The 20,417-nt window shown below is 50.6% G+C and overlaps 1 protein-coding gene across 5 annotated transcripts in view; it reads right to left on the bottom strand.

The window, feature by feature from the left end:
• TBC1D16 (TBC1 domain family member 16) overlaps positions 1 to 20,417 on the bottom strand; it is a 76,083-nt gene that overhangs the window by 11,383 nt on the left and 44,283 nt on the right. For 4 of the 5 annotated variants that reach the window (XM_041725492.1, XM_041725495.1, XM_041725496.1 and 1 more), the window contains 4 exons: positions 3,119 to 3,280; positions 2,126 to 2,273; positions 998 to 1,165; positions 380 to 528 (listed from right to left, as the gene is read on the bottom strand). In XM_041725492.1, coding sequence (XP_041581426.1) covers positions 380 to 528; positions 998 to 1,165; positions 2,126 to 2,273; positions 3,119 to 3,280 — 627 coding nt within the window. The remainder of the gene's footprint in view (positions 1 to 379; positions 529 to 997; positions 1,166 to 2,125; positions 2,274 to 3,118; positions 3,281 to 20,417) is intronic. The other variant, XM_041725493.1, reaches the window with a different exon arrangement.

The following is a 20,417-nucleotide window of genomic DNA, read 5'->3' on the forward strand; positions in this document are numbered from 1 at the left end:
ACCCCTGCTCCCCATGGGGGCTCCCCACTAACGGGGGTGTGTGTGCAGTTATCCAGCGTTGGGGAGCAGCCCGGGGTCAGCCAGGCTGGGAGAGACCCCTGGCCGCCCCCCCTGCCCCTGCAACCGGTTGCGCTCTCAGCGGGGGGCCAGTGCCCTGTGAAGTCCGGTGACAAGGGGCTCTCAACCCTTGACACAGAGCTGGGGAGCACTGAGGCCAAGAGCGGGGGCCGGGTGACGGCACTGGTCCGAGCCCATCCCTCTGTGCCTGGGACCCACTGTCCAAAGAAAGTCTGGGTCACGGTCCACACTGTCAAAGCGGGATTGCACCTCTTTGGCGGACACCCCCGACCCCCCAGCGGCCGGGGCGGGGCGCCCTTACCTCTTCTGCTGGATCTCGGCGTATTCCCGGCGCTTCTGCGCCCGCAGAGCCTCCCGCTCCTGAGACGTGGACTCGTGGCTGTAATATCGCAGCAGGAAGGGCCAGACCTCCCCCCGGATTGACACATCAATGCCGCCGAAGAAAATGGCCTGCAGGAAGCGGCAAAGGTTGGGGAGGGGCCGAGACGGGGCGGCTCAGAGCACCCCCAGTCCCCGGAGATTTGTGTTTTGGTGGCTGTGCTGTGCCTGGGTGACAACTGATGCCTTGATTCAGGTCGCTGTGATTTGCACATGTTTGGAGGGGAAAGTGGCGGCCCTCCATTCCCATACAGGACACAACCAGGCTCATTTCAATGTCAATGCCCACCCTGGTGTGGCGCTCAGATTATCGTGTCGTTCTCACGTCATGGCCTAATCCCGGTTTTGGAAGCGCTGCATTTCACCGGAGCTCTTCTATGCAGGCTGACGCCGGGTCCCCCAAACCCGCTCCGGAGGTTTGCTTTTCAAGGCAGAGCCTTTGATTGCTTTATCGGCGGGCTCACAGGGCGCCTCCTCGCGTGCGAGGGGCTGGCACCCCGCCCCCCCGCCGGGGAGGTGGCCCTGGGTGCCCCCGGCTCACCTTGCGCAGCTTGTAGCCCTCCTCCACCTGGCCCAGCTCGTTCAGGTGGCGCAGCCAGGCCGCCACGTCCAGCCTCTTGTACATGCTCTCCTCGGGGTGCGTCTCGGAGGAGGGCAGTTTGGGGCGTCGGATGGAGAACTGCATGCACGTCTTCTCGTCGGCGACCTGCTGGCCGGGACGAGACTCAGGGAGATAAGCACCTCGCGGGCAGGCTGCTGAAGCCAGCGCGCTCGCTCTCCCGCTCTCCCGGGACAGGGAAGCCTCCCTCTCTCTCCCCCCTACAAGGAGGGGGGACCCGCTCTCCCCCCATACAAACCCCTAAATGGCAAGTGTAATTAGATGCAATTAAAATGAAAATACCTTCATCTTAACATCGGTTTCCCGGGTCGCTGGGCTCCCGGGCCCACTCCCACCGACCGACCCAGCAAACGACCGCCGCCCCCTCGCCGCCTCCCCCACTCTCCCTGCGACCCCCGGCCGCAAAAACGGAATTAATGCCTCGTTCGGCCCAACTTCCCTCTGCCGGGAGGGCCTGCAATAAATTACATGTGATTGGTCACAAACAAAGGGACCGCTGTTCCCCGAGCAGGGAGCCCGCCTGTCAGGTTGTCTCCACGGGCAGTCACGAATCCAGGGCAAAACTGCAGCTGACATTTAATTCAAAAATCAAAGGTTGTTCAATGTAGGGGGAAAAGCAAGCCACACTACTGTAATAAGGGGAGCCAGCAGGAGGCTCTGTGGGAAGGAAGGGGATCTTCAAGCCAGCCCCGTCCTAATAAGCACATACAGTATCTTGAACAGATAATTAAAGAGCTCTTATTACATTTGTATGTAGATTGAGCAAAATATGGCAGGAAGCCTTGTCAAAACATGATTTTTCAAGTGCAGAGCTCTGACTTTACAAGAAGACCCAGGCATCTGCTTCAGATCCGAAGTCGCTGCTCTATCAGCCACCCAGCGACCAGGGGCCGCCCTGGGCCACTGAGGGTCACGCCCTGCGAGTGCTTGGTGCGGGGAGGCCCTGGCCCCCTGTGGGCGGTGCGGGCAGCCGAGTGAGTCCCGGGGTGGGGCCTCCCCTCCCCTCCCCCACCTCCGCCCCCAGGCATCGCCCTCTGCCCCCCGGGGTACCTGGTCCTTGAGATGCGTCTCGGCGCAGTACTTCCACTGCTGAAACACGTCGGACAGCTTGTCCAGGCCGCCGTGGTGGAAGTGGAACACCTTGTACTGGCTCTCCCGGCTGGCGATGACCAGCTGGCCGCTGGTGCAGGCCTCATCGCTGAGCCGCCGCGGGAGGGGGGAGGACGGAGCGATGAATGTGGAAACACGGGGCTTTTATTTCCAAGTATAATCAGAGGCCCCTATCACTGACCTCAGAGGCAGGAAACAGGAAGGCCCCGCGGAGTTTGGCTGCTGGCCGCAGGGGGACAGCGTTACACCCGCACACAAGCCACCACCCCCCTTGGCTGAAGAAGGCCAAACAAGCCTCTCCTGGGGAGGCTGGGAAGGAGGACTGTCCTGGCTCCCTGGAGGGCTGCCCAGGGGCCTGGTGTCCCCACCCGCCGGACGGTCCCTCCTCTCTGGGAGACCCGGGGGGTGCATGGCGTTAGGTGGAAGCCGGTTTTGAACCCAGGTGCACTCTGGGAGACTCCTCCAGAGCAGCTTGCTACACATCCAAAGGGGCCGTCAGCCCAACCTTGCCTGTCTTTCCGTAAAGGGCCAGAGTGTGCCTCTGGGCCCGGGACCCCTCCAGGGACATGCCTGCTTCGCACGCAGGTCTTAGCTTGGGGCTACTCTGCGGCTGGGCCACCGTGCCTTCCAGGAGAGATGTGACGTGGCTACTAGACAGGACACTAATAGGGATGGTCCGCCCACCACGAGAAAGGTGGCTGGGAGCACCTGTAGCCGCTCTCTGTGCGGCCCCCATCACCCTGAGGGACCTGGAAGAGCCTGAGAGCTGCGCCCACCTGCTCCCCAGCGGCAGCCATCGCGGGGTACCCCTGCCCCCGAGCTTAGGGAGCAAACAGCTGGGAAGGCCAGCACGGCCCTGGACCCGAAGCCCCGCCCGCCGGGACACCTGTACCACCAGCCAGCTTCCAGGAGGCTGCCCAGAGAGGCTCTCACCTGAAGAAGAGGCGGAGGGAGCGCATTTGTCCCAGGTCGACGCGGAACACCCCGCAGATCTGCTCCAGGGCACAGGCCCTCTGCGGCTCGTCCCAGCGTGGGGTCTGCAGGAGGCCGGTGCCGTCCGGGAACCGCAGGTGGGCATCGGCGCCCGAGGGGGAGCTGGTGGGGCAGGTCGTGGGATGGCCACGTGGTTCCCTGTCCGTGCAGCCACGGGGGCAGGGCAGGGAGGGCGTAGGGGAAACATTTAAACGTGGGCCAAGGCTCAAACCCACACACAGACATGACGGGAGGTGCCACACGGGTGGTGGGCACTCCGCAGGCGCCCGTGAATGAATGAATGAATGAACGAATGAATGAGGCCTATCACAGTCATGCCCAGTCCCGTTCTTGTGTGGAAGGGGAAGCATGTGTATGACCAAACTGCACCCCAGCTCAACCGAGGCAGTAACCTGACCTAATGACAGATGAGGTCACCCTGATGAGGTCACCGAGGCAGGGAGACCTCGGGCAGGTCACCAAGCCCCTTTGAGCCTTTGTGTCTACAGGTGCAACGTGAGGATGGTGCCAGGGCTTCACGTAGGATTAACGGCAGCAGAGCGCTGGGCACCGGGCACCCTGGTCCTCAGAGTTCCCTAGGAGAAGCTGTTTCATGAACAGCATGGGGCTTCTGTTTAAGTTTCGTTAAGTTCACTATTTTCCTGGAAAAAAAAGCTGGTTCAGTTTACGGTTCAGTAAGAAGACACGAGGGCTATTGATACTCATAATATGAATCACGAACATATATTAGGCCACTCAGAATGGGCCTGGCTCTGTATTACCCACTTCTCATGTGCATTTATTACCTATAATCCTCACAATAATCCTTCAAAATGTGTGATGTCATTACCCTCATTGTACAGAAGAGAGGAACTGAGGCCCAGAGGGGTTAAGTGGCTTGCCCGAGGTCACCCAGCTAGCAGGTGCTGCAGCTGGGACTTGAAGCCGCGCTCTGCTGCTCAGGTCCTCACCAGCATATTTTATTGCCTTGAAGTTCCAAATTCAGCTACACAACCCCACTTATGCTTTTTTTTCTTTTTCTTTTTTTTTTAGTTCACGAATTTGTTTAAAACCCTAGTTGCAAAATATCTTATTCCTCGGGTTCAGCCACACCACAGGTTAAATGCCACCTCTTGAGATTTAACGGCAATATCTAGCAAGTACCGCGGAAACGTAACCGGAGTAAAGGCAAGCATCCGTTCCAGGCCCGACCCCAGCATCCTACAGAGACCCGACAGCGATTGATTATCATGCCTCCCTGTTTCAGCCCCGAGGCATCTCTTCCTCCAAAAGGCACCAGGTCTCCACACAAAGTCACTTTGGGTGGTTCGAGCACAATCCCCAGTGACTTGGAACTTCCTCAAAGAGAAAGACTGGCTTTTTAGAACCTTTGCTGCTTCTAGAACAATAACCAGCCTGGCGTGCAGGACGCAGCGGCTTTACTTCCCTCCCTGTCTCAGGAAGGGGGCTGAGCCGGTCCTGCTGTTCCCGTGGGGCCCCTGGGCTTTCCAACGGGACAGGCTCCGGTGCACATAGGCGGCTGCGCGGAAGGGAGGCGGATGAGCTGATCCACTGCGGCCGAGCAGCACACTCAGACCCAAAGAGGCTGAGGCAGGCGCAGCCTTGCAGCGTGGACCCTGACCGGGTTGCGTTACACGATCATTGTGTGCAAAACAAGGCAAGTCTCGGGCCTGAGGACAGCCCCCCACCACGCCACTTGATGCAGCATCTCATAATCTGCTTATTGAACAATGAGGCCCCCGCGGCTGGGAGTTCGTGGGCTCTGCATGCTTCCCAGGCTGGCCGGCCCATCCCGGGCTCGCCTCCAAACCGGCTGGAGGGGGGGGGCCACCAAAGGGTGGCATTATCTCCAGCCCCTTCCCCGCCTCCAGCAGCGCTCCACACGCACATAGCTCCACCTCCAAACCCTGCACACCCTCTCACCCCGTGGGGCGGGCCCAGGTTTCCAGAAAACAGATCCAGGGGGGAGACTCACTCTGGCAGAGTCCGGGCTGGAAGAGTCCCTGCTCTGCTGCTGCGGCCGCACTGGTTCCCCAGGGGCTGCGGGGGAGGGACCGATTTCAAGCCAGGAAAGAGCCCCAGAGACAGGGTCTTCCACACACCCTCCAGGGGCAGCTTGTCTCCAGGCAGAAGGCTGCTTACCCCCTGCCACGACTCCCGAGGGGGAAATTATTTGCATTAATTCATTGATTGATCCATTAACTCAAGACACTATGCTTGGGACCTACCACCGGGGTTCCAGGGGTTCAAACCAGAGCAAAGCTGATGGAAGCCTTGGGTCTCCACGGCGTAGGGCCTGTGATAGCACATGACCCTGTGGCCACCTCCTTCACCTAACATAACACCTGCTTCTCCACTGAGACCCGTTGCCGCGAGGACACAACCGTGTCTCAGTGACTTCTGCATCGCCAGCTCCCAGCACGGTCCCGGCGTAGAACACACGGCCACTTAATACTCAAGCCCGGGACGAACGTGCAAAACATCTGTGAACTTTGAAGCCGTAGAAAAAGAACAGTAAAGAAGGATCTGGAGAAAACTAAAATCATAGTTTTTATTTTTTATCTGTTTACACATGGAGAACAGTTTGGCTTTAAGCATATTCAAATGTGCTGTGTGTAATTTGGGTTGTTCATAAAATTATTATGTGTGGTGCATTAAAATGAAATGGATGGTTTATTTAGGCAATCACTCCCAAAATACTACAAGTTAAAAATGTGTCACAGATAGAGCCAGGAGAGACGCTAAACTCCAAGGAATGTGACAACTCTCAGTTTTTGTTGTTTTCTGAGGATCACCCGAATGCAGAAACAAACGAAATAGAGCAAAGCCGGCATGGTCACAGCCGAACATGCAAAGCGAGTTCTTTCTCCACTTAGTAACTTTGGCCACATCAGGTGGGTGGAGATTAGACGCAGCCTCTGGGATTCTCCGCAGCAGCTCCTAGAGGGTGGTGGGCGCATCCCCGCCCCTGATGCTTTGGCCTAGGGGATGTGGCATGAGTGACCTTGGCGTCCAGACCTGGCCTCAGGAGCCTGGCGGCAGGCTCGCCCACTGCTGGGCGGCTGCCACGTAAGGAAGTCCGGGCACAGGTGGCAGGGGACCAGGAGGCAGGAGGGGGAGCAACCTGCCCACAGCAGCGGCACAGCCCCCAGACCTTGTGGACAGAGGCCATTTCAGCCCCTCCCCGCACCAGCTACAGCTGCTGAGTGCCCAGCGGTGTCCGTGACTCAGCCCGGGCCAGCCAGAACTGCCAGCCAATAAGACGGGGTTGTTTTTAAGTTGCTAAGGGTTGGAGTCATTTGTTAAGGGTTGGAGTCATTTGTTACACGGCAGCAGAGAACCGGCATATCATAGGAAGGGTCTCTATTCAGAGAAAGCTGGAGTGAGGAGGAGAAAACCTCCAAACCTGTTGTGGTTCTCAAGGTCAAAGAGGCATTGGGGCCGGATTTTAATGTTTTTAAAATATCCAAACTTCTAAATTTGCTCTTGTTTTTCTTCATCCTGAGCCTTCTGAGTTGGATAAAACAGTAAGTCCAGTGAACCCCGGTGGTAGGTCCCAAGCATAGCGTCTTGAGTTAATGGATCAATCAATGAATTCATGCAAATAATTTCCCCCTCAGGAGTCATGGCAGGGGATAAGCAGCCTTCTGCCTGGAGACAAGCTGCCCCTGGAGGGTGTGTGGAAGATCCTGTCTCTGGGGCTCTTTCCTGGCTTGAAATCGGCCCCTTCTCCCCGCAGGGAACCAGTGCCCCGGCCGCAGCAGCGGAGCAGGGACTCTTCCAGCCCGGACTCTGCCAGAGTAAGTCTCCCCCCTGGATCTGTTTTCTGGAAACCTGGGCCCGCCCCACGGGGTGAGAGGGCGTGCAGGGTTTGGAGGTGGTGCTGTGTGCGTGTGGAACGCTGCTGGAGGTGGGGAAGGGGCTGGAGATAATGCCACCCTTTGGTGGCCCCTCGTAATTTCCAAAACTTGGAAGCAAGCACGATGTCCTTTAGCAGGTGGATGAATAAGCAAACTTTAGTCCGTCCAGACAAGGGAGTATCATTCAGCACCAAAAAGAAATGAGTTATCAAGCCATGAAAAGACATGGAGGAACCTCAAATGCATATCACTAAGTGAAAGATACCCAGATGCTAGCCTGGAAATGCTACAGATTGTGATTCTGGAAAAGGCAGAAGTGATGGACATGGCTAAAGGATTTGTGGTTGTCAGGGATTGGGGGCAGGAGAAGGGATAAACAGGCAAAGCATGGAGGGTTTTCAGGGCAGTGACACCACAGATAACCCTTGAACAATACAGGTTTGAACTGCATGGGACCACTTCATGCAGACTTTTTCCCCATAAACTAGTCCAGGACTATAAGTGTATTTTCTCTTCCTTATGATTTTCTTAATAACATTTTCTTTTCTCTAGCTCATTTTATTGCAAAAATACAGTATATAATACATATAATATACAAAATATGTGTTACTTGACTCAACTTTTTATGATATTGATCAGCAGTAGGCTATTAGACATTAAGTTTTTGGAGAGTCAAAAGTTCTATGTGGATTTTGTTGTTTTTGTTGTTGTTAAAGATTTTATTTACTTACTTATGAGAGACACAGAGAGGGAGAAGCAGGCTCCCTGCGGGAAGCCCTATGTGGGACTCGATCCCAGGACCCTGGGATCAGGCCCTGAGACGAAGGCAGACACTCATCCACTGAGCCACCCAGGTGTTCCAGTTATATGTCGATTGGGGGAGTGCGGGTTGGCAGCCCTAATCCCTACATTGTTCAAGGATCAACTATAGTCTGTATGATGCTATAATGTTACATGTGTGTCACTATACAATGAATTTGTTAAATCTATTAAAACAAAACAAGCCAAAACAGAACAAAACAGAATGAGAAGCCAAAGGACAAACTGGGACACACACACGCACACACACACACACACACACACAGATACACACAGATATATATATATATATATATATATATATATATATATATATATATGGCTTTCATGTGTAAAAATCTAAGTAAACCAAACCAAACCAAAACAAAAGAATGCCCAACAAAAGAGTGGCAAAAGAAGAAGAAAAAAATGACTCACTAGAGAATAAATACAAATAACCAATGAAATTTTCATGTCTAGAGTAATGAAATAAATGCAAATGAAAGAAGATACTGTTTAGGGGGAGGCTGAGGTCCATGAAAAATTGGCCACAACCAAAAACTATAGAACGTGGTGTTCGTAAGATTTTAGGAAAATACACACTCTTGCACAGCCAGGGGTGGGGAGGCACTGTATATTGGTCAAATTTCTCTTTCTGGCAATTTATAAATAGGATGCAGAAGGCTTAAAAATATTTATACACCTTGACCCTTTACCTTCATTTGTAGAGATTGATCCTGAAAAAACAAGCAGAGATGCCCAAAAAAAGTACACATGTGTAATAGATACAGAAAAATCATTTGACAAAAATCCAATACGTATTCATGATAAAAACCACCAGCAATGTAGAAATACAAGGGTACCTCCTCAAGTTGATAAAGGTCACCTAGGAACATTCTACCATAAATGTCATACTCAATGACTGGAGACTGAATTGTTTTCCCTATGGTCAGGATAAGGTTAGCACACCTGTTTTCATCGCTTCTATTCAGTATTGCACTAGAGGTTCTAGCCTCTGTGTAAAGCAAGAAAAGAAACTAAATGCATTAAGATTGGAAAGGAAGAAGTAAAATTATCCCTGTGTGCAGATGACACAATAGTTTATGTGAAAAAATCCCATGAAATTTACAAAATAGAACAAGTGAATTTAGCATCATAGTAGGATAAAAGGTTAATATAGACTAATTGTATTCTTAAAGACTAGCCAACAGAGTATTGGCAAATACAATAAAAAATTCCATTTATAGCACCCCTTCCAAAAAAATATCTTACATAAAATACTTAGAAATAAGTCTAACCAATGACATTCCAGACCTCTATACTGAAAAACACAAAACCTTACTGAGAGAAATTAAAGGAAACATAAATAATGGAGAGATATACCATGTCCATGGATTGAGGCAGTTAATATTGTTAAGATGGTAATCTTACCAAATCAATCTATTGATTCAACACAATCCCAATAAATATTCCAATAGGATTATTTGGGTGGGGGGTAGAAACTGACAAACACACTCTAAGATTCATATAAAAATGCAAAAGACCTAGAATAGCCAAAGTAATCACAAAAAAGAAGAAAGTTAAAGGATTCTCTGATTTTGAGACTGATAATAAATTCAAAGTCATCAAGGCAGACTGGCATTGGTGCAAACAGAGACTTTTAGAGCAATGATACAGAAGAGAGTCCAGAAATAGATAAATAGGATCAATTGATAATCAACAGAGATGCAATTCCATGGAGAAAGGACAGCTCTTTCCCAAGTGGTGTTAGGTCAAGTGGGTATCTGTATGAAAAAATATTAACATCCTCCCTTTCTTCATGTCATATATAAAAATCAACTCAAAATGGGTCCCAGACCTAGATGTGATACCTAAAATTATAAAACTGCCAGAAGAATCCATGAAAGAAGACTTTGTCACCTTAGAATAGGCCAAGGTTTCTTAGAATACAAAAAGCACTAACCATCAAAGAAATACTAATAAACTGGAAAACTGAAAACTCTTTTCTTCAAAATTCACCATTAAAGAAAAAATAGAAATGCAAAACACAGACTGGGAGAAAATATTCACAACACACCTGTCTAGTAAAAGACACACCCAGAATATGTATGAAAAGCTGCTAAAACTCAATAGTACAGTTAGATATAGATTTTTTTTAGATATGACACCAAAGCGTAATGATCCATAAAAGAAAAACATTGATAACTAGGACTTTATTAAAATGAAAAGTGTCTGCTCTTTGAAAGACACTGCTAAGAAAATAGACAAGCCACAGACTGAGGAAAGACACTTGCAAAACACATCTCTGAGGGGCACCTGGGTGGCTCAGTGGTTGGGTGTCTGCCTTTGGCTCAGGGCCTGATCTTGGAATCTGGGATCCAGTCTCGCGTCAGGCTCTCTGTGGGGAGCCTGCTTCTCCCTCTGCCTCTCTCTCTCTCTCTCTCTCTCTCTCACATGAATAAATAAATAAATCTTTAAAAAAAACCCACATCTCTGAAAGGATCTGTATCCAGAATGTATAAAGAAACTTCAAAGTTAGTAATGAGAAAACAAACACAATTTAAAAGTAGGCAAAAGATTTGAAAAGACCCATCACAAAAAAAGGCGGCAAAGAGTCAAATGAAAAGATGCTTGACATCATTGGTCATTTTGTTTTGTTTTGTTTTATTTATTTAAGTAATCTGTATACCCAACATGGGGCTCAGACTCATGACTCTAAGATCAAGGGTTGCATGTTTTTCCGACTGAGGCAGCCAGGCGCCCCATGACATGGTCGGTCATGAGGGAAGTGTAAATAGAAACCATAATACGATAATAAAGAAACACTGTGACACATGACACACCTATGAGAAAGAAACACAAATGAAAACCAATAGCATAGACTCTGGCAGGACCCAGAGCAACTCACTCACACGTGGCCGGCTGGCGGGAATGCACACCAAAAAGTCACCCTGGAAACATACACTTACCATATGACTCAGCACTCCTAGGTACTTATCCAAGGGAAAGGAAAAATGCTTATAGAGCAATCTGTGTGTGCATGCTTATAGTTTTGTTCACAAATGCAAAAAAACGAGAATCAGCAGGTAGGCCTTTCAATTGGCTAATGGAGCAACAAGCAGTGGGACGCCCCCACAATGGACACCACTCAGCAATAAAAAGGCATAAACCATAATACATATAATATGGGTGAATCTCAAGTGTATCGTGTGAAAAAAAAAGATCGACTCAAAAGATTATATGAAAAGATATCCAGCATCATTAGCCATCAGGGAAATGTAAGTTAAAACTATAGTGAGATGCCCCCACACACCTGTCAGGATTAAAAAGATTGACCACGACGATACCACGGGCTGAGAAGGACTTGAAGCACCTGGAACTCTCACGCACATGGCTGGTGGGAGTGTAACATGGGACAACCACTTTGCATAACCGTCTGGCAGTGTCTTAAAAAGTTGAGCTGGGCACCCTGGGCGGCTCAGCGGTTTAGCGCCTGCCTTCAGCCAGGGTGTGATCCTGGAGTCCCAGGATCAAGTCCCACATCGGGCTCCCTGAATGGAGCTCCCTGCTTCTCCCTCCTCCTGTGTCTCTGCCTCTCTCTTTCTCTCTGTGTCACTCATGAATTAATAAATAAAATCTTCAAAAAAAATTTAAAAAAAGTTGAGCTGGCCATGTGCACATGCAAGGCTTCTGCATAAGTGTGCATAGCAGCTTTATGTGTAGTGGCTGGGAACTGAGACGAACCCAGCAGGTGGGTCAGGTGGGTGGGGAAGCAGGTGAATCAATAAACAGACTGTGGTTCCGACCTACAGTGGGATAGGACTCAGCAACAGAAATGAATGAACTCTTGCTTCCTTCACACAACAATGTGGATACGTCACTAAATCCTCATGATGATGAAAGAAGCCAGACCCGAGGGTGGGGGGGAAGAGTACATACTGCATGATTCCATTTATATACAATTTTAGGAAATGCACACTAATCTATAGTGACAGACATAGCAGAAAAGTCATTCTGGGGGCAGGGGCTGAAGGAAGGGATGGATTAAAAAGGGACACAAGGCAAATTTGGGGGTGATGGATGCTCGCTAACTTGATCATGGTGATGGCTTTACCGTTATGAGTGTGTGTATGTGTGTGCGTGTGTATGTGTCAAAACTCAGCAACTGTACGCTTCAAATATATACAGTTTAATATACATAAATTATACTTCAATAAAGTATAAAAAACCCACCAATATTCAACTCAGGGCTATTGCTAAATTTCTAACAACGGGACAATATTTTAAGGTCTTATTTATTTATTTGAGAGAGAGAGAGAGAGTGGGAGTGCGTGAGCAGGGGGAGGAGTGAGGGGAGGGGGAGAAGCAGATTGCTTGCTGACTGGGGAGCCCAACGCGGGGCTCGACCCCACCCCCCTGAGATCATGACCTGACCCAAAACCAAGAGTCAGATGCTCAACTGACTGAGCCACTCAGGTGCCCCAACAGGAGAATATTTTAATACATTGTGGCCCATTAATATAATACAATGCCATTAAGTTATTATAAAACATTTCATAGAAGTATTTAAAGAACAAAGATAATTGTTCACACTGTTATGTGAAATGAAGAATGTGGGATGCAGAACTATGTGAGATATAACAGTATAGTTTTATGTATAATAAATATTTATAGATGCTTTATATCTACATAAATATATTGTTGAAGTAGAAAATGGCCCTCAAATTATAATAATGATCATGTCCAGATGGCACCATTATAGTTTTTTTCATCTTGTTTTCTTACTTTAGAAATTTTCTAAAAGTAGTAATGAATCATTTTGATAATCAGAAATAATAAGCTAATCTTGTATGCTCATATCTTTTATTTTTAACAAGAAGCCTATAATGGTTTTTATACTAAAAAACCAACCTTTATGGATGATTCCATAAAGAAAAAAAATGACAGGAAAAGGTCAAGTGTAAATAATGGAACGTCATCAAGATTACCATTCATCGGTGGCTTCCCAGGTGCCAGGCGCTCTGCTAAATGAGGGAGATATTATTAACCCCATTTTATAGTTAAGGAGACTGAGGCCAGGAATGATGACCTGAGATTTCCCAGGGGGTAAATGGCTGAGTGTGGCTGATCCAGAGCTCAAGCTCCTGACTCCTACGCCGTTTGACTTCCAACAGGAGTTGGAGCAATTTAAAAGAATGAAAAGGAAGATTCAAAGGAAAACAAAAACTCTATTTTTAAAGACATCTTGTAAAGATGCCCCTAAAAACTGTCGACTCCTCGCCTCTGCCCCAGGCCCCTGGCTCGGACACTGTCAGCCTTCCAGCGCTGTCTACGGCGGAGCCCCAGTCCTAGCCTGGCATGTAAGGTCGTGTCGCCACACTGCAAGGCTTACGACCATAGAGGCTCCCCCTCACTGTTCTGGAGGCCAGAAGCCTGAGAGCAAGGCGTCAACAGGGCCATGCTCCCTGTGAACACGGGCGGAGGACCCTTCCTTGCCTTTCAGCTGCTGGCGGCTGCCGGCGATCTTTGCCTTTCCCCGACCGGTGGATACCCCCGCCCCCCCCATCTCTGCCTCCATGTGTGGGTGTCTGCCTCTGTTTTCTCTTCTTATTAGGACACCCGCCGTTGGATTAGGGCCCATTCTAGTCCAGAATGACCTCATCCTAACTCATTAGATCTGCAAAGACCTGACTTCCAAATAAGATCACATTCCGAGGTTCCGGGTGAACATGAATTTTGGGGACATCATTCAACCCAGTGTACCCCTTTTCATGCTCCATTATATCCCAGGCAAACTGCACAGCTCCTGACCTTTCCACCCCGTGAGGTCCTCTCTCTGCACCCGCTACTGGTCCCCCCTACACACCTGGGGCGGCCTACTCTGCCTCTCTGCCAATTCTTTTCTCTCTCCAAGGCCCAGCTTCGATACCGTCTTATCCACGCTGCTTTCTCTTGATCCCTGGAGAAGCCACTAAGCAGAGTGCCTGGCATGTACCAGGTAGGCAATATATGCTGACTTTCCTTATTTCTTGGGAAATCCTTAGATGTTTATCATTCTCTTTTGCGTGTTTTGTCTTTGACTTTGCATAAAGTCACTTTGCCGATGCTCAAACCAGACGAAAACATCCCAAGAACACAAAATTCCAGGCCCTTCTGAACACTCCTGATGAATACAGACACAAATTTCTCCACAAAATACCCGCAAACCAAATCCAACAACATATAAAAAGGATTATACACCATGACCAAGTGGGATCTATGCCAGGAATACAAAGGTGGTTCAACATATGAAGAGCAATCAATGTAATACACCAGATTAACAGAATAAAGGCCAAAAACCACATGATCTCAATAGCAGCAGAAAAAACATTTGACAAAAATCCAACATCTTTTCATGATGCAAACACTTACTAAACTAAAAATAGAGGGGAACTTCCTCAGACTGATAAAGGGCATCTATGAAAAACCCACAGCCAACATTATACTCAATGATGAAAGAGTGAAAGCTTTCCCCTGCGATCAGGAACAAGACAGGATGTCCGCTCTGCACTTCTGTTCATTGTTGTAGTGGAGGTTCTACTCAGGGCAATTAGGCAAGGAAAGGGATAAAAGGCATCCAGGTTGGGAGGAAAGAAATAAAACTATTTCTTGTCACAGATGGCATGATCTTGCACGTAGACTATCCTTAGGAATTCAAACGCCCCCACACAAAACTTATTACAACTAATGTGAATTCGGCCAAGTTGCAGGATGTGAGATCAATTTTTTTTTAATTTTTTTTGTGAGATCAATTTTTAAGAAATTAATTACATTTCTCTGCAGCAGCAATAAACAATCTAGAGTGAAATCTTAAAAAAAGGGTTTCGTTTACAACACACACACACACACACACACACACAACATCCAAGATGTGTACCCTATAAACCATAAAAACATTGTTGAAATCAATTAGAGGAGAGCTAAATAAATGGAAAGTCATCCTGCATTCACGGACCAGAAGACCCAGGATCGTTAAGATGGCAATACTCCCCAAACTGATCCAAAGATTCAACACAGCCCCTATCAAAATCCTACTTGCCTTCCTGCAGACGTTACCAGCTGATCCTAATATATATCTGGAAATGCAGGGGGCCCAGAACAGTCCAAACAATATTGAGGAAGAGGAATAAAGTTGAAGGGAGGGCTCACACTTCCCAATTTAAAAACTTAACTACAAGGGGTGCCTGGGTGGCTCAGTTGGTTGGACGCCTGCCTTTGGCTGGGGTCACGATCCCAGAGTCCCACATCGGGCTCCCTGCTCAGTGGGGAGTCTGCTTCTCCCTCTGCTCCTCACCCTGCTCGTGCTCTTTCTCTCTCGCTTTCTTTTTTTTTTAATTTTTATTTATTTACTCATGAGAGAGACAGAGAGAGAGGCAGAGACATAGGCAGAGGGAGAAGCAGGCCCTCCGCAAGGAGCCCAATGTGGGACTCCATCCGGGAACCCAGAATCACACCCTGGGCCAAAGGCAGACACCCAACCGCTGAGCCACCCAGGTGTCCCTCTCTCTTGCTTTCTCTCAAATAAATAAAATCTTAAAATAAAACAACAACCAAAACTTACTACAGAGATGCCCGGGTGGCTCAGTCCAATTCTTGATTTCAGCTCAGGTCATGATCTCAGGGTGGTGAGATTAATCCTGGTGTCAGGCTCCATGCTGGGGGTAAGGCCTGCTTAAGATTCTCTCTCCCTCTCCCTCTGTCCCTCCCCATCCTGCTTACACACACACTCTCTCTAAAAAACAAAAACGGGGTCACCTAGGTGGCTCAGTGGGTTAAGTGTCTGCCTTTGGCTCAGATTGTGATCTCAGGTGCTGGGATCAAGCTCCATATCGGGCTCCTTGCTCAGCCGGGAGCTTGCTTCTCCCTCTTCCTCTGCCCCTCCTCTCTGGCTGCTTGCACGGGCATTCTCTCTCTCTCTCTCTCTCTCTCTCTCTCTCTCTCTCCCCCTCTCTAATACATAAATAAAATCTTAAAAACAGAAAACTTACTACAAAGCTATAGTAATCAAGACAGTGTGGTGTTGCCATAAGAAAAGGTATGTCGATTAACGGATCAAATGGAGAGTCTAGAAATGAAACCCATACATTTACGATCAACTGGTTTTCAACAAGGGTCAAAATAATACAATTTTCAGGAGGAAAGAAGAGTTTGTTGTTTTTTAACAAATGGTGTTGGAACATCTGGACATCTATGTGCAAAAGAATTAAGTCGGACCCCTACCTCACACCATTTACAAAAGTTAACTCAAAAAGGACCAAAGACCTAAATGTAGGAGGCATAATTATAAAATACTCAGAAGAAAACAGGCATCGATCCTCATGACCTTGGATCAGATCGTGATTTCTTTGATATGACATTAAAAGCAACAGCAACCAAAGAAAAAAATAGGTAATTCGGACTTTATAAAAATGAAAACCTTTGATGCTTCAAAGGAAACTACTAAGAGAATTAAAAGACAATCTGCAGGATAGGAGAAAATATTTGTGAATCACATATCTGTTATGGGATTCGAACCCACAATATATAAAAACACTTGGAATTCAATGATGAAGAGACAGGTGACCCGGCTCAGACACGGGTCTGTCTGAACAGACATCTGTCCAGTGAAGACACATGTGTGGCCAACAGGCATATGAAGAGACGCCCAACGTCATCAGGCATCAGGGACCATCATGAGACACCACCTGACACCTGCGAGGATGGCCAGAACCAGAAAATGGGGGACAGTATGTGTTGGTGAGGACCTGGAGACACTGCACACACCCCTCCCGTGCGTGGCGGATGGCAACAGGGGACCGTGCAGCTCCCGTGGGAAACGGTTTCGCAGTTCCTCACAATTTAAACACAGAGTTGTCGCCTGGCGGTCCCATTCCTAGGCACCTACTCCAAAAGACTGAAAATAAAGGTCCATCCCACAACGTGGACGGATGCTCATAGCAGTGTCGCCCATAACAGCCCCAAAGGGGAAGTGATGTCCATCAACCGAATGGGTCCATCCATACAACGGGCTATTATCCAGCTGCAGAAAGTAATGAGGTGCCGATACACACTACAACATGGGTCAACCTTGAAAACATACAGGGAGGAGCCCGACACCAAAGGCCACACGCCGTACAAGTCCATCTACACAAAACACCCACAGCCTGTACATCTGTTGACACAGAAGGTAGGTTAGTGGCTGCCAGGGGCTGAGGGAGGGAGAAGTGGGGATGGGATTTCCTTCTTGGGGTGATGAAAATATTCTGGGATTAGTGGTAATGGCTGCACAACGTGAATGTACAACATGACACTGGGTTGTGTGCTTTATTTTGTAAAGATTTTTATTTATTTGAGAGAGAGAGAGAGAGAGAGAGAGAGAGAGAGAGAGAGAGAGCGCACAAGCAGGAGGAGGGGCAGAGGGAGAAGCAGACCCCACTGAGCAGGAAGCTCCATGTAGGACTCAATCCCAGGACCCCGAGCTAAAGGCAGATGCTCAACTGACGAGCCACCCAGGTGCCCCGGGTTGTGGACTTTTGTGCTGTGTGAAAGGCAAGCCACTGGCCCCATCCTCCCCTGCCCGATTCATCCTGTGCATCTCCCAGCAAAGGGTCTTGCTCCAAGCACGACCTCGGAAGATGTCCGTTTATTCAACACAAAGTTCGGCGTTGCCCCTCCTGTGCTGGGGACAGCTCGGTGTGGCCCCAAACCGGTGGCCCACACCGGTGTGGCCCGGTGTGGCTGGGGACAAAGGTGTGGACCTTTGTGCCGGGGGGGCCGAGGGGGCAGACACAGAAAGCAATCGGCTGTGTCACCGGCTGCCCTGGGGACCATGAGCCCAGGGGCGGGCGGCAGAGGGGCTGGGGACGGCCCCTCCAGAGGAGTGGTCTTGGGGGGCTTGGTGAGGTCCCGAAAAGGGGAGGGGGAAGAGCCAGCAAAGCAAAGAGCCCAGGTGGAAGGAGGACGTGCAATGAGCACAAGAGGCTGGAAAAGGCGGCAGTCCCGGGGTCTGTCCTACCGTGAACAGCGCCCTGGAAACAGATTCGACTGCTCTCACTCTGTTGAGTTTAACTTTCCTCCCTAGTGCGGGCGCGGAAATGATCTCACATTGCAAATAATTTTACATGAAAAGACACTCCCTGTAATTCTTTTATTGCTTAAAATTCACAAGTAATAAATATGTTCACTTTGCCGGTTCGAGATTTTAAAAACAGTGTGGAGTCGGCGGTGGAAGTGCCCGCCGCGCACCACCCACCCTGCCCCGCGTCGTACCCCCAGAAGCTGTCAGTCCTTCTCCCAAGCCCCGCGGCCCCGCTTCCCTACCGTTGAGGGGCACCTGTGGCCACCTCGGAGGACGCAAAGAGGAATGGCCTTTGATCTTTTATATTCAAGCCGACTCCTTGAAGTAGAGTCAATGGCTCCTCTCTGCATCCTCACCTTCACCCCTGAAGACTTGGGAAAGCTGGTCCCCTGCCCACCGGGGGACAGGGACCTGGCAGGAGAGCTAGGGCGCACGCAGGGGCTGGGACATCGCGCAGGGCGTGCACGGCTGGGGAGAAGCAGGAAGCGCTGGGCATCCCCAGTGGGGCCAGGGCATGGGGGGAGCTGGGGCCGCAGCAGATGCGGGGCACGCGTGGAAAGAATAGAAAGCCAGAGGGGCTGGTCACAGTCACTGTGAGGAGGGCCCGGCGCTGATTTTGGGAACGGGCTGCCCCGAAGGTTGGAAGGCAAGGTCCCAAACACGCGGATGGATGGATGAACTAATGTGGTCCATCCACGCGCTGGAACAGGGCTCTGTCTCACAAAGGAAGGTCATCCTGGCACCCGCGACAGCACGGGCGGGCCTGGAGAACACAGTGCCAGTCACAAGAGGGCGAATACTGTGGGATTCCACTCACGGGGAGCCCTTGAGGAGGCAAAACCACAGACATGGAGACAGTAGTGGGTGTTGGGGGCTGGTGGACGGGAAGGCGGGGTGTGTAATGGGGGCAGAGCTCTGGTCGGGGAAGACGGAGGAGTTCTGGAGGTGGACGGAGTGGCGGCCGCATGACGATGTGAACGTTCTCAATGCCACTGAGCTGATGCTTAAACATGGTTAACGTGGTCACATTACGTGGATGTTTTAAAAAGATGTATTTATTTATTTCGTGGGGGGCAGAGATAGGGGGAGGGGGAGAGAGAGAATCCCAAGCAGACTCTGCACTGAGCACAGAGCCCGACACGGGGCTCGATCCCACACCCCTGGGGTCCCGACCCGAGCCGAAGCCGAGAGTGGGATGCTCAATTGACTGTGCCCCTTGGCTCCCCCGTTACGTGTATTTTGGAAGGAAGAGGAGGAGGAGGAGGCACTGAGGAAGGAAGTGGCACGTCCCCTGCAGGGCCTACAAAGACCCAGAAGCCCCCGTGGTCTGTGGTCTGTGGTCTGCGTGGCACTCTCCCCCCACCCCCCAGCAGGGCTCTGGGTTTTGGGAAAGCAAACTTTTGTTTTGTTTTTTTTCTCTTCCCATTTGGTAAAGTCAATGTGAAGCAAGCCCGCCTTCGGGGTTCAAGGAAGAACCAAACAAACCGGATCCGCTGTCCTGCCATCCACCCGATGGCAACACCGGCCAAGCCCGACCCACACTGGGCGCCAGGAAGCTGCCCCCGCCCCCGCGGATCCTGGGAAGGCTGCTCCGGGCCAGCCAGTGCTCCCTGGGGTGCTCCCCAGGGTCCCCGCAGTGGGGAGGACGAGCCCACAGGCAGCCCCAGGCTGCAGCCAACAGTCCCCCACCTGCTGCTGGCGGCCCAGGGACCGTGTCCCCGGAGCCCCGAGCACACATGCGATTTCGGGCGCTGCCTGCATCTGCCCACACGGGTGGAGCATGAGTGTCGCCTTAGAAGGGACCGCGGTGCAGGGCAGGGCTGTCATGGGGGTGAGCAGGCGGGTTTGCGCCGAGCATGGCAAAGCCACTGGGTTCCCGGTGACAGAGCCTCCCTCTCTGGCACGAGCACGGCCACCCCTGCCCTCTCCGCTTCTGCCACTCCCAGGGGAGGCGGCCGTCGGGGTGGGGACACCGTGCTGGGACGTTGTCACCCGCTGGTGGGTCCTGGCTGCCGGCCACGTGACGCCGGGCATTTCCGCGTTCTTGCCTTGTTCCGGGAAGCTAAGTAGTCCGCACACGGCCCAACCAGGGATCCCGGCACCGAGAGGCTCGGGTAAAATAACCCACATGCACAGAGCAGGCCCGGGTGATGCAGGATCCCTCTGCATCGTTGGCACGCCCCCTGCGCAGGTGTGGAAACTGAGGCCAGGGAGCCCCGGCCACTGCTCCAGGCTGCTGCGATCTGCGGCCGAGGCACATACCCCCCATCATGTGCCAAGCACCGGCGTTGCTCATATGGGGTTTTCAAGCGGCGGCCGACCAACAAGCAGCCGACTGAAAGTACAGCGCACGCAGCGGCACGTGCTCGCGTGTTTACAGCAACGTGAGCACCAGGCACGCACGGGGTGTGCCTATGTTCTTCCAGCCAAGGACAAGCCGATGGGAAATCCTCCCTCGCCGCGTGTAGCGCCCGGAGGACGTGGG

The sequence above is a fragment of the Vulpes lagopus genome, chromosome 12 (genome assembly GCF_018345385.1).
Source record: "Vulpes lagopus strain Blue_001 chromosome 12, ASM1834538v1, whole genome shotgun sequence".
NCBI classification, from domain to species: Eukaryota; Metazoa; Chordata; class Mammalia; order Carnivora; family Canidae; genus Vulpes; species Vulpes lagopus.